This window comes from Amblyraja radiata, chromosome 14 (genome assembly GCF_010909765.2).
Source record: "Amblyraja radiata isolate CabotCenter1 chromosome 14, sAmbRad1.1.pri, whole genome shotgun sequence".
Lineage (NCBI taxonomy): Eukaryota > Metazoa > Chordata > Chondrichthyes > Rajiformes > Rajidae > Amblyraja > Amblyraja radiata.
Window position 1 is genome coordinate 55,377,725 of NC_045969.1, and position 12,594 is coordinate 55,390,318.

General features: G+C 44.2%; 1 protein-coding gene across 1 annotated transcript in view; it reads right to left on the reverse strand.

The window, feature by feature from the left end:
• Positions 1-765: 765 nt before the first annotated feature.
• LOC116980256 overlaps positions 766-12,594 on the reverse strand; it is a 63,312-nt gene continuing 51,483 nt past the window's right edge. Inside the window, exons 8-11 of the mRNA XM_033032309.1 lie at positions 6,451-6,615; positions 4,922-5,038; positions 1,067-1,147; positions 766-934 (exon numbers count right to left, since the gene is read on the reverse strand). Coding sequence (XP_032888200.1) covers positions 1,107-1,147; positions 4,922-5,038; positions 6,451-6,615 — 323 coding nt within the window. The 3' untranslated portion in view covers positions 766-934; positions 1,067-1,106. The remainder of the gene's footprint in view (positions 935-1,066; positions 1,148-4,921; positions 5,039-6,450; positions 6,616-12,594) is intronic.

A 12,594-nucleotide genomic window follows, 5' to 3' on the forward strand; every position in this document is an offset into this window, starting at 1 on the left:
AAACTGTGTGGAAGATCCTGCCTCCCCAACAATGAGTGACCATTTACAATCCACAACTGTGCTCCATTGGTGTGAGAAATATTGATCTTGTGCACAGAGACATTACCCATCTTGTCCGTGGCGCTCAGTCTGGTACGTTTAAACTCTTTCCACAGCTGACATTTGACAGCAGCATCCGGGTGCTCCCTCTCAACCTGCTGCAGGAAGATCAAGGTCCATGACTGTTTGATTTAATCTCTGATTTGTTGTCAGCGCATGCTGCTGAAGTATTGCTCTTGCTGCAACCCACCACCCTTAATGCAGCGGCATATTTTCGTATCTTTCAGGTAATTAGCACCCTAGCCACTAAATGAATGAGAATGGTTGAAGGGGGTGTCTTCTAAACGCATGCGAGCTCACTCACAGAGACCTTCAGAGCTTCTCTTCAAAACACAGTCTTTTGATGATTAAATGCTTTATTGTTGATAGAAAACAGTAAGATACATCCAAACTTTTTCCGACTCGTTATTACAATCTTCTTCGAACTCCAGCTTATCACTTCCGCTTAAGCATCTAAGTTCCAAACATGCCCAAAAACCCGTCATAAATCCCACCCACAATATAACGGGCAGTCTAAAATTTAAAGGCACATGCCATCATTAATGACAGGCAAAACAGGCCAAATGGCCACTGCATACCAGCCCCTAATTGTTCCAAGTATATAACGAGGCAATTACTAATAAACATTTAAAAAGTAGCCATGAAGGCTTAACATATATCAAAATCAAAAGGTCAGGGAATAAAACCCTGTGGCTCCTCGTCGGGAAATTAAACCCCGGTCTCCCGCGTGACAGGCAGGGATACTAATCACTCTACTAACGAGGAAAAAAATAGCATGCACTTTAAATCCGCAATCAGAATTCTTCATCGACTCTTCCATCTTCACTTTCGCCTTCTAGAAGCAAGCACAACTTGGTTATTAATCTTATTACAACAGTGGTTTTAGTTCAAAGTCGTATCGTGCATACCAAACCCTTAAAATCAGGCATGATACCCAGTATATAGTCCAAAAGATAATAGTCCAAACCTTTGATAGCATGAAAAGTCTTCCTCCATGTCCGATCAACTCATTGATGTGTTGTAACAGTAAAGTTGAAGCGTGAAAATCCTTCAAAAGAATAGTCAAGTCAAGTCAAGTCGTCACATTTATTTATACAGCACATTTAAAAAACAACTCTCGTTGGCCAAAGTGCTTTACATTTGTTATAAGAATAGTATAAACAAACAAACTACATACATATATACATATAGCCGTCGCTCAGTGGACGTCAGGAAAGGCCTGGGAGTACAGATAAGATTTTAGTCTTGACTTAAAGGAGTCGATGGAGGGGGCAGTTCTGATGGGAAGGGGGATGCTGCTGTTCCACAGTCTAGGGGCTGCAACCGCAAAGGCACGGTCGCCCCTGAGCTTATGCCTGGACCGTGGGATATTCAGCAGCCCCAAGTCGGCCGATCTGAGGGACCTGGAGGTGGAGTGGTGGGTGAGAAGACTTTTTATGTAGGTGGGGGCAAGCCCATTGAGGGCTTTGTAGCCATAGAGGAGGGTCTTGAAATGTATACGGAACCACACAGGGAGCCAGTGGAGAGAGGCCAGGATCGGGGTGATGTGGTCCCTTTTTCGGGTGCCCGTCAGGAGTCTCGCTGCGGCGGTTTGGACCAGTTGCAGGCGGGACAGGGAATAACAGGATCTTTAGCAATAAAGTTCACCATTAAGTTTGATTTAATGTCCGAGCCATTAGCAAAGATTTCAAACCCCAGCTCAAGCTTTGGCCATTCTCTGTCTGGCTTGCAAAGAGATTTTAATTCATTGGTCCATTTCTTCTTGCTTAAGAAACGGTTCACTGTCAATTCTCTGGAAACTTCATTTGCAGAATTTTCTTCTGTGTCAACATACTTCAGTTGCACCACAGTTGTAACTCACGATGCTCTTTCCATTGGCAGATCGTCTTTGTCCAAATCCAAACTCTCTGGTTTCTTTGGCTCTATCATCTAGTGGAATGCTTTCACAATTGTCACTGTTCCACTTAGAAAGTGTGAATCCTCCCTTATTGCAAAGAGAAGTCAAATGTTCTATTGGTAGAATCGCTTTCTGCTCAGTAGACCTGGATTTTAAGCAATCATCCTTGTAGAAATTATTCTTCAAAGAGATTCTTCTTTCATGAAATTTACTCTTCTCGCCAAACTTGTGTTTCAAAGTCTGGGTACGTTGCTCTGCCATACTACGATTATTTGGCTGATTAACACTTTCTTGTTTGAAAGGTAAGTCCACACAACAGTGTCTGTCAGTTTTCACTGAGTAGTTCATAACATCCATGAACTTCAACTCTTCTTTCGACATCTCTCCCGATTCCTTGCTGGTACTTTCATTAGAGTCATGATTGTATGGCTTCATCACCGACTTTTCTAATTTATCAGTAGACATTTGATTAATAGCAACAGCAGGACAGTTCTTCTGATTTCCGATTTCGTGGTTCCTTTTCAAGGAGCCATAGATAACCCATCCAAGTTGTGTTTTCATAGCATACTGTCCTTCACCTTGGCTCCTAACAATCTGTATACTAGGTATGTTGCAAAGCCTACCTGAAGCGTCTTTGAAAATCTGCCGCTGCGGGTGTGCGCGATTTTGGCGCCGTTTAGAGGGGGCGGGTTTAAAACGCGATTTTCTCTAGGCTGTTCAAATCGAAGATGTTCAGCCTAGTTAATTATTAACGAAAAATCGCTGGAAGACCCCGTCGCAAAAGCTATTATTAGGTTTAAAGGCCTTGAATAATAGTTATAGTAGTTTAAAAATCAATCTCTAAACCCCGACTGCCAGCAACCGCAGGGTCTCATAAAGCAGACAGCTGAAGGTAGGTTGTATATTTTTACATTAAAAAGGGCTTCTAAAGATCCCTTTATACAAAGTTTAATATTGCGAGCAGCTCATTTTGGGCCCATTATATCGCGCAGTATTTTTCTGGGCATTTGGGGCACAAATCTACCGCAATGTGAACGTTCTAAACCAGCGCGTTCCACAGAGATCCACTGGAAAGCTGATTTAAAATGGGCATTTATTTACAGCAATTGAACACTGAATTCCTTCCATTTGGCCTATAAATTAATGTAAATGAGATTTAAAAATCATGTTTTATTGTGAATTATTTGTGAATATTATTTGGACATTTAGGCTATTTAAAAATGTTAATCATTTATTAAGAAATGGATAGATGTTTAGATCTAGTAATTGAAGTCTGAAATTAGCTACAATTAGGTAACTAACTAATTATATGCTTTAATTTCAGGTCATCCAAGTAAGATTATTTTATATTTGTTTCAGAATGCTTCAATCTATGATAACTGAAAATTTCATTCAGTTCTCTTAATTTTTAAGAAAGTTATGGGCTTTTGACTGTTCACGATCACAACTTTTTTGTTATGTCCATAGAAAATCAATAGGGAACAAGATGCTCATTTCCCAGTATGAAAATGGCCATAACTTTTTAAATACTTGAGATATGAAAGTGAATTAGGTGTCAAATTAAACTTATTTTTATGCTTTATCTGATGGGATAAATTACAGACTTGATTTTTAAAATCTCAAAATTTTGTAACATTGCTATGTATAGGTTCCAAAGCCTTCAAAACATTCATTCCGATAAGTAGATCAACACTAGAATTTATTTCAGTTATCTTGACATCCTTCAGGTAAGGCCATTGGTTTATGTCTTCATATCTTGGTATATTTTGACGACCAACCGGCATAGTTCCATGCGTAAACACTTCAGATATTGGTATGAAATGATCTTCATCCAAACTGGATATCTCCATACTCGTAATGTAATGACTCATGCTCTCGTTATCTTTATTCATGGTACGTAATCGAATCTTAGTCTCTTCTCCTGTGATATTCAATCTTCTCGTCAGGCTTTCTGTACAAAAGGTAGTCGAACCTCCGTGATCCAGGAAAGCATATGTTTGCAACACTGCATTCGTCTTGCTGTTCCTTACTTGCACTGGTAAGATAGAAAAATTACAAGCTTCTACCCCGACCCCAATATGAGCAGTTATTTGAGGCGAGGTGCTAGCATTTCTAGTGGTTGGTTTCTTGCCCTTTTCTGTTTGTTCTGGTTCATCTTCTTCTACCCAATGCTCTGGTAGCTCTTCTTCAATGTGAAGTGCTTCAGGATGATATTGATTGCACTTATAACAAATTATAGGACTCTTACAGTCTCTTACCATATGTCCCTTTTTCAAACATCCAAAACAGGTTCCCTGCTCTTTCAAGAACTCCATCTTGTCTTCATATTTTTTTCATCTTGAAGCTTCGACACCATCTTATGGTGTGACCAACTTCATCGCATAATAAACAAAATGCTATTTGCTTGCTAGTAGACACCTTTCTTTTTCTTCCACCTGTCTTTTCCACAGGTATGGTCGTGATAGCAAAACTACTTCTCTTAGATTCAGATCTTTCTTCAGTTTTGGAATAGGTAGAACCTTTGTTAGTTGCCATCGGTTTGTAGTCTTCAATATTCCCGTAGTGTGGCTCTAACATGTACCGTACTTCCCTGTCCAAGAATTCCACCAGTTCTAGTAGCCTGGCTACTTGGTTCCTTTCCTGCCCAACCTCTCCCTGTAGCTCAGGCCCTCAAGACCTGGCAATATCATCGTGAATCTCCTCTTGCACTCTTTCCAGCTTAATGGCATCTTTCGTACAGTTGGTTGACCAGAACTGAGCATAGTACTCCATGTGTGTGCTTCGTGTATTAAAGATTATTAGAAATAAAGATAGAAGTGCTGTACTTCACATCATAAAATATCTGCGGCAATTGTACAGATAAATTAGAACAAAATAAATGAATACAAATAAAATTGAACAGCGTGACTTCTGTCGGATACTCACGTGGCATTACTGCTAAGGTGATATTGCAGGACGCAGCTCTGATCTTATTTTTCGAGGTACAAATGAAGAAGCCAGATGTCTTGGCTGAAATATTTCTTAATGTTAAACCATCTGCCTCTGAAGAATAAAATAATAAATATTTTAGAATATTTAATTCAGAGTTAAGTTCTTCATCCTCAATCACGATTTTTCCTCTAATTGTGTTACTTTGCTGATGATGTGGTCATCTCTCAAAATTAAGCTGTGCTTGAAAATTTAGAGGTAAGTAGGCCTTCCGATGACCTTTTATTAAAATTATTGATGATATTACAATTCGCACTGTTAAATTGTCTTTTTGTTTATTTTTCATGCTTTAAAATCGAGCAATTCATAACTGGCAGTCTAATTTAGTTGAATATAGGAGCAAAGAGTTGAATTGAGTATAGGAGCAAAGAGGTTCTTTGTGCCTGGAGTATTGGTGTACAGTTTTAGCCCCATAATTTGAGGAAGGACATTCTTGCTATTAAGGGAATGCAGGTTTACGCAGAATAAGGGTTTACAAAGTTAATTCCCGGGATGGTGGGACTGTCATATGCTGAGAGAATGGAGCGGCTGGGCTTGTATACTCTAGAATTTAGAAGGATGAGAGGATATCTCATTGAAACATTATTGAGGGTTTGGACATGCTAGAGGCAGGAAACATGTTCCCGATGTTTCGGGAGTCCCGAACCAGGGGCCACAGTTCAAGAATAAGGGGTAAGGCATTTAGAACGGAGACGATGCAACACTTATCAATAAAATAATGTTATGACGTTTTTAAAAAGTGTCTTTAAGAATGTTCTAGATCATTGGTTTTGCTTGTTCATGGCAGATTTTACATCAGAGAAAATATAGTGGGGTGTTAGCAGAAGTTAAGAAAAGATCATTTCAAAATTACTGCCTTTTTAAGTATATTTTGCCTTTCATTTAACAGCAGAGGTGTGGATTGGTGATGTATCCACAAGGACCACATACATAAAGAAAACTCTCACAATAGGTCCAATTTTCAGCTAATTCGCCAAGGTGTAGAGATTGAAATGGAAATAATAGAAATGAGAGCATTGATATAATGCTGTATTAGAATACCCAAGAACTGGGTGCGATCAATGATTGATTGAAACATGGAAACAGGCCCTTCGGCCCACCGAGTCCATGCCGACCCGTTCACACTAGTTCTGTTATCCCACTTTCTCATCCACTCCCTACACGAGAGGGACAATTTACAGAGGGCCAATTGACCTACAAACCCGCACGTCTTTGGGATGTGGGAGGAAACCCACACGATCACAGGGAAAACGTGCATACTCCACACAGACAGTACCCAAGGTCTTTGGCGTTGTGAGGCAGCAGCTCGACCTGCTGCACCACTGTGTGCCCCAATAAGTTATTCTCATGACTGAAATAAAATCACAAGTTGGTATCTGCTTCATGAGGGACACATTGTGTTAAACAGCTGTGTGCTAAGTCAGATCACACGCAGGTTTTGATGAATATTTACAAAGGCTACGAACCCTGAATGGACATTTGAGGCAGTTCCCGTGGCTGATTCATGGGGCTGTAGTTTTGCCAGGAGTACACTGGGGCAGGCGACCCTTCCTCCGAGTGGCACATCAGTTTGACAGTCTCCCCATATTCTGCTTTGCCCTCTATTTTGCAAATGGGCGGCGTTGGAGGAACTGCAATTCAAAGACAGAAGTTTGTAAGTTCATTCAGATTCAGATTCAGATTCAGATTCAATTTTAATTGTCATTGTCAGTGTACAGTACAGAGACAACGAAATGCAGTTAGCATCTCCCTGGAAGAGCTACATAGCAAATGATTTGAATAAATAATAATAAGTGATAATAAGTGTCCGGGGGGTGGGGGGGTGATTGGCAGTCACCGAGGTAGGTTGTTGAGTAGAGTGACAGCCGCCGGGAAGAAGCTGTCCTGGACCTGCTGGTTCGGCAACGGAGAGACCTGTAGCGCCTCCCGGATGGTAGGAGGGTAAACAGTCCATGGTTGGGGTGAGAGCAGTCCTTGGCGATGCTGAGCGCCCTCTGCAGACAACGCTTGCTTTGGACAGACTCAATGGAGGGGAGCGAGGATGCGTTGGGCAATTTTCACCACCCTCTGCAATGCCTTCCGGTCGGAGACAGAGCAGTTGCCATACCATACTGTGATGCAGTTGGTAAGGATGCTCTCGATGGTGCAGCGGTAGAAGTTCACCAGGATCTGAGGAGACAGATGGACCTTGTTCAGTCTCCTCAGGAAGAAGAGACGCTGGTGAGCCTTCTTGATCAGAGTTGGGGTATTGTGGGTCCAAGAGAGGTCATCGGAGATGTTGACTCCCAGGAACATGAAGCTAGAAACACGTTCCACCTCCGTCCCGTTAATGTGGATGGGGGTGTGCGTGCCGCCCCTGGACTTCCTGAAGTCTACAATGAGCTCCTTGGTCTTCTTGGAGTTAAGGGCCAGGTTGTTGTCAGCGCACCATGCTGCTAAGTGCTGGACCTCCTCCCTGTAGGCCGACTCATCGTTGTTGCTGATGAGGCCAATCACCGTTGTATCATCTGCATACTTGATGATGGTGTTAGTACCATGTACAGGTGTGCAGTCATAGGTGAAGAGGGAGTAGAGGAGGGGGCTCAGCACACAGCCCTGTGGAACGCCGGTGTTCAGGGTGAGGGTTGAAGAGGTGTGCTTGTCTAACCTAACAGACTGGGGTCTGTTGATTAGAAAGTCCAGTATCCAGTTGCAGAGGGAGGGGTTGACGCCCAGGTTACTGAGTTTGGTGATCAGTTTTGATGGTATAATGGTGTTGAATGCTGAGCTGTAATCGATGAACAGCATTCTTACGTAAGTGTCTCTGTTGTCGAGGTGGGAGAGGGCGGAGTGAAGTGCCGTTGAGATGGCATCCTCCGTACTCCTGTTCTTGCGGTAGGCAAACTGATAGGGATCCAGTGTGGGGGGTAGGCAGCTTTTGAGAGGTGTGCCAGGACCAGCCTCTCGAAGCACTTGGTGATGATGGGGGTAAGTGCAACTGGGCGGAAGTCGTTGAGGCTTGCCGCAGTGGAGTGTTTTGGCACTGGCACGATGGAGGTGGTTTTAAGGCACGTGGGGACAACTGCTTGGGCAAGTGACAGGTTGAAGATGTCAGTCCAGACGTCTGTCAGCTGCGCAGCACAGGCCCTGAGCACGCGCCCGGGGATGCCGTCAGGGCCAGCAGCTTTACATGCATTAGTCCTACTCAGTGCCACGAATACGTCGTAGGGGGTGAGTGTGAGGGGTTGGTGATCGGCAGGTAGCACAGCCTTGATGGCTGTCTCTAGATTGTCCCTGTCGAAGCGGCCATAGAAGTGGTTAAGATCCTCAAGGAAGGAGGCGTCGCTGGATGTGGGGGTGGTGTTGGAGGGTCTGTAGTCCGTGATGGCCTGGATGCCTTGCCACATGCGTCGGGGGTCGGAGTTGTTGTTGAAGTGCTCCTCAATCCTGAGCTTATGGCACTATTCATGTCATAGGAGCAGAATTAGGCCATTCAGCCCATAGTCTACCCTGCATTTCGATCATGGCTAAAGATAGATACAGAGTGCTGGAGTAACTCAGCGGGACAGGCAGCATCTCTGGAGAGAAGGAATGGATGACGTCTCGGGTCGAGACCATTCTTCAGACTGATGATCATGGCTGATCTATCCTTCCCTCCCAACCCCATTCTCCTGCCTTCTCATCATAACCTTTGACACCCTTACTAACCAAGAACCTACCAATCTCTGCTTTAAAAATACCCAACAATTTGACTTCCACCATCATCTGAGGTCATTCCACAGATTCACCACCCTCTGACTAAAGAAATGTCTCATCTCCTTTCTAAAGATACATCCTTTTATTCTGTGGCTGTGCCCTCTGGACCTAGAATCTCCCACTAGTGTAAAAATCCTCTCCACATCAACTCTATCCAGGCATTTCACTATTCGGTGCGTTTCAATAAGGTGCCCCCTCATCCTTCTAAACTCCAGCGAGTACAGGCCCAGTGTTGTCAGACGCTCATCATATGTTAACCAAAATCATCCCCAGGATCATTCTTGTAAACATCCTCTGGCCTCCTTCCTCAGATATGGTGCCTTCCTCAGGACTCCTTATTCAGACATGGTGCCCAAACCCCGCGTCCGACCCAGTCTCACCCGTCCCGACGTAGTGCAGCCCATGGAGTGCAGCAGCAGCACCTCGCCCGTGGCCCCGTCGGTCGGCAGCCCAGCCAACTGTCTGACCTTCGGACCTTCATTTACCGCTGACACCACTGATACATCGGTTCATGAGTTGGATGGGGTGCCGGACTTTGCGTGCGACGTCGCGCGGCCCGGGCCGAAACTCCTCAGCTGGTCCGCCGACTGGGCTTTGTGTGCAGTCCAGCACCCGGGCTAACTCATCATTCACCCAGCCATGGCCAAGTCGATCAATGAATTGCTGTCTGAATTTGTCCCTTATTTTGACCGTTTGTCCCTTATTTGGGAGTGAGTGTAAACAAGAGATTCACACGATATGTAATCCAAGATCATCTTTAATCGATATGCAAACTATAGCAGTACAGTAGCTTGTTAGTTGTCAGAGCATCCTGACTGCTTCCAGAACTGAGCAGTGTAGGAAGTGGGTGTTAATATAAATGGCACAGTAAGGTGTGGTTAGTGATGCTAACCTATATGATTGGTTGTCATGCATAAACCAATCTACAGTTGGCAACCCTCATTACATCCCTACTTTTGTATTCAAGTCCTCACAAAATAAATGCTAACATTGCATTTGCCTTCCTTACCACCGATACAAATGAGCATTTGGGAATCCTGCACCAGCACTCCCAACCCAAGTCCCTTTACACCTCTGATTACTGAATCCTCTCCCCAATGAGAAAATAGTCTATGCCTTTATTACTACTACCAAAATGCATGACTCCACACTTTGTTACGTTGTATTCCATCTGTCACTTCTTAGATAGACACAAAAAGCTGGAGTAACTCAGCGGGACAGGCCGCATCTCTACTTCTTCTTCTTCTTCTTAAGCCCTTTGCTCCTCTAGGGAACATAGGCCATTGACAAATGTCCTCCACCTCACTTGGTTGTTGGCAGTTCTTTCGAGATCTCCCCAGTTGAGATGTCTGCCTGGACACCTCTTCTCCAGCTGTTCCTGGGGCAACCTCTTTTCCTTTTTCCTTGGGGGTTCCATTTCAGGGCTTGTCGGGTGATGTTTGTGGCAGGTTTCCTGAGGGTGCGTCCAATCCAACTCCATTTTCTCCTTCAAATTTGTAAGTCAATGGGCTCCTGACTTGTTCTTTTCCACAGGTCCACATTGCTTACTTTGTCTCTCCAGCAGATGTTAAGTATTCTCCTAAGGCAGGTGCTAATGAATGTTTGTAGCCTGTTTGCAGTGTGTTTTATGGTTTTCCATGTCTCTGATCCATACAGCATCACCTGTTTCACATTTGAGTTAAAGATGCGTATGTTGCTGGTGATTGAGATGTGTTTTGAGTTCCAGATCTTCCTGACCATGTTAACCATCACGCTAGCCTTATTGATTCTACTTTTTATGTCTGCCTCAGCCCCTCCAGTGATGTCCACAACACTGTCTAGGTATGTGAATGTTTCTACCTCCTCTAGAGCAGTGCTGTGCATAAGGAAAGTATTGCTGGTTTTGGAGTGGATCCTCATCACCTCTGGAGCATCTCTAGAGAGAAGGAATGGGTGACGTTTCAGGTCAAGACCCTTCTTCAGACTGGTTAGGGATAAGGGAAACGAGAGATATAGACGATGATGTAGAGATAAAGAACAATGAATGAAAGATATGCAAAAGAAACAGGCCATTGGTAGCTGTTTGTGGGGTGAAAATGAGAAGCTGGTGCGACTTGGTTGGGGGAGGGATGGAGAGAGGGAATGCCGAGGCTACCTGAAGTGAGAGAAATCAATATTCATACCACTGGGCTGTAAGCTGCCCAAGTGAAATATGAGATGCGGTTCCTCCAATTTGCATTTAGCCTCACTCTAACAATGGAGGAGACCGAGGACAGAAAGGTCTGTGTGGGAATGAGAAGGAGAATTAAAGTGTCCAGCAACCGGGAGATCAGGTTGGTTCAGGCGGGCTGAGCGAAGGTGTTCCGTGAAACGATCGCCCAGTCTGCGTTTTGTCTCGCCGATGTACAAGGGTCCACATCTTGAACAACGGATACAGTAGATGAGGTTGGAGGAGGTGCAAGTGAACCTCTGCCTAACCTGAAAGGACTGTCGAGGTCCCTGGACAGAGTCAAGGGAGGAGGTATAGTGACAGGTATTGCATCTTCTGCGGTTGTAGGGGAAGGTACCTGGGGAGGGGGTGGTTTGGGTGGGATGTGTTAACCAGGGAATTGTGGAGGGAACGGTCTCTGCTGAAGGCGGAAAGGGGTGGAGATGGGAAAATGCGGCTAGTTGGAGGTGGCGGAAATTTTGGAGGATTATGTGTTGTATGTGACGGCTGATGGGGTGAACGTAAGGACTAGGGGGACTCTAGTCTCTGTTGCGACTAGGGGGAGGGGGAGCAAGGGCAGAGCTGTGGGGTAATGAGGAGACAAAATTGAGGGTCATATGTATGATGGGAGGGGAACCCCCGTTTCTTAAAGAATGAGGACATCACGGATATCTTCGTCACTTCTTAGCCCACTCTCCGTACTTGTCCAAGTCCTTCTGCAGACTCCCTGCTTCCTCTACACCGCCTGCCCCTACACCTATCTTTGTATTATCTGCATTCTTGTCCATAAAGCCATCATCCAAACCATTGATGTACAACGTGAAGGTTTCAATTGCCTGTCTCGAGCGGCAAGTTCATGCCAATCTTACTAATTCCAGTATAGGGTCATGCATCAGGATGGGACATTTCCTGTGGAACCATATGTAACATCCTGCATTTGTAATGTGCCTTTAATGTAGTAAAATATCTAATTTGCATTTCAGAAGCCTGTAATGGTTGCACTTGGGACTTTGGGGGGGGAGGGGGGGGGTGTTTGCGCTAATATTGGGGTTATTTTTAATGTATTTAACTTTCTATTGTTTATTGTATTTTCCATGAGCAGTGTGTTCGCAGGCATGTTATGCTGCTGCAAGGAAGAACTTCATTGTCCTGTTTTCGGTACAGATGACAATTAAAATACTCTTGACTCTTATGAAACCAAGTTTGGTGTTATTAGAAGGGAAGAACAAAATGACGGGCCTGCAATGAACTGCAGCTGCTGGAATCCTGAATAAAAGGTACAGTGGTGGAGGAACTCAGCGGGTCAGGCAGCATCTGCAGAGGGAATGGACAGGCATCGTTTCGGGTCAGGACCCTTCTTCGCTCTGCACAAACCTCTTATGACGGTACATCACAACAACCTCAAACTACATTTTAATATTCACGGCAAAATCTGCGACTCAAAGTTTGTGGTGTTACTGTCAAGTAAGATAGAGCCTTACTGGAGACATTTCCAATGTTTGTTGTTCAGTCACACACAAGGTCACAGCAGCATTTCTAATATAGAAAAGCTGTCCAACCTTAATGATTCTCATTGTGAATGTGAAGAACTTATTACAAGGCAAAACATCCTGGCTGATGTCACCTTCAAGAAATACGTCAAGGATTTTGAGTAACGAACGGCAAGCTATGTTTTCGAATATAACCT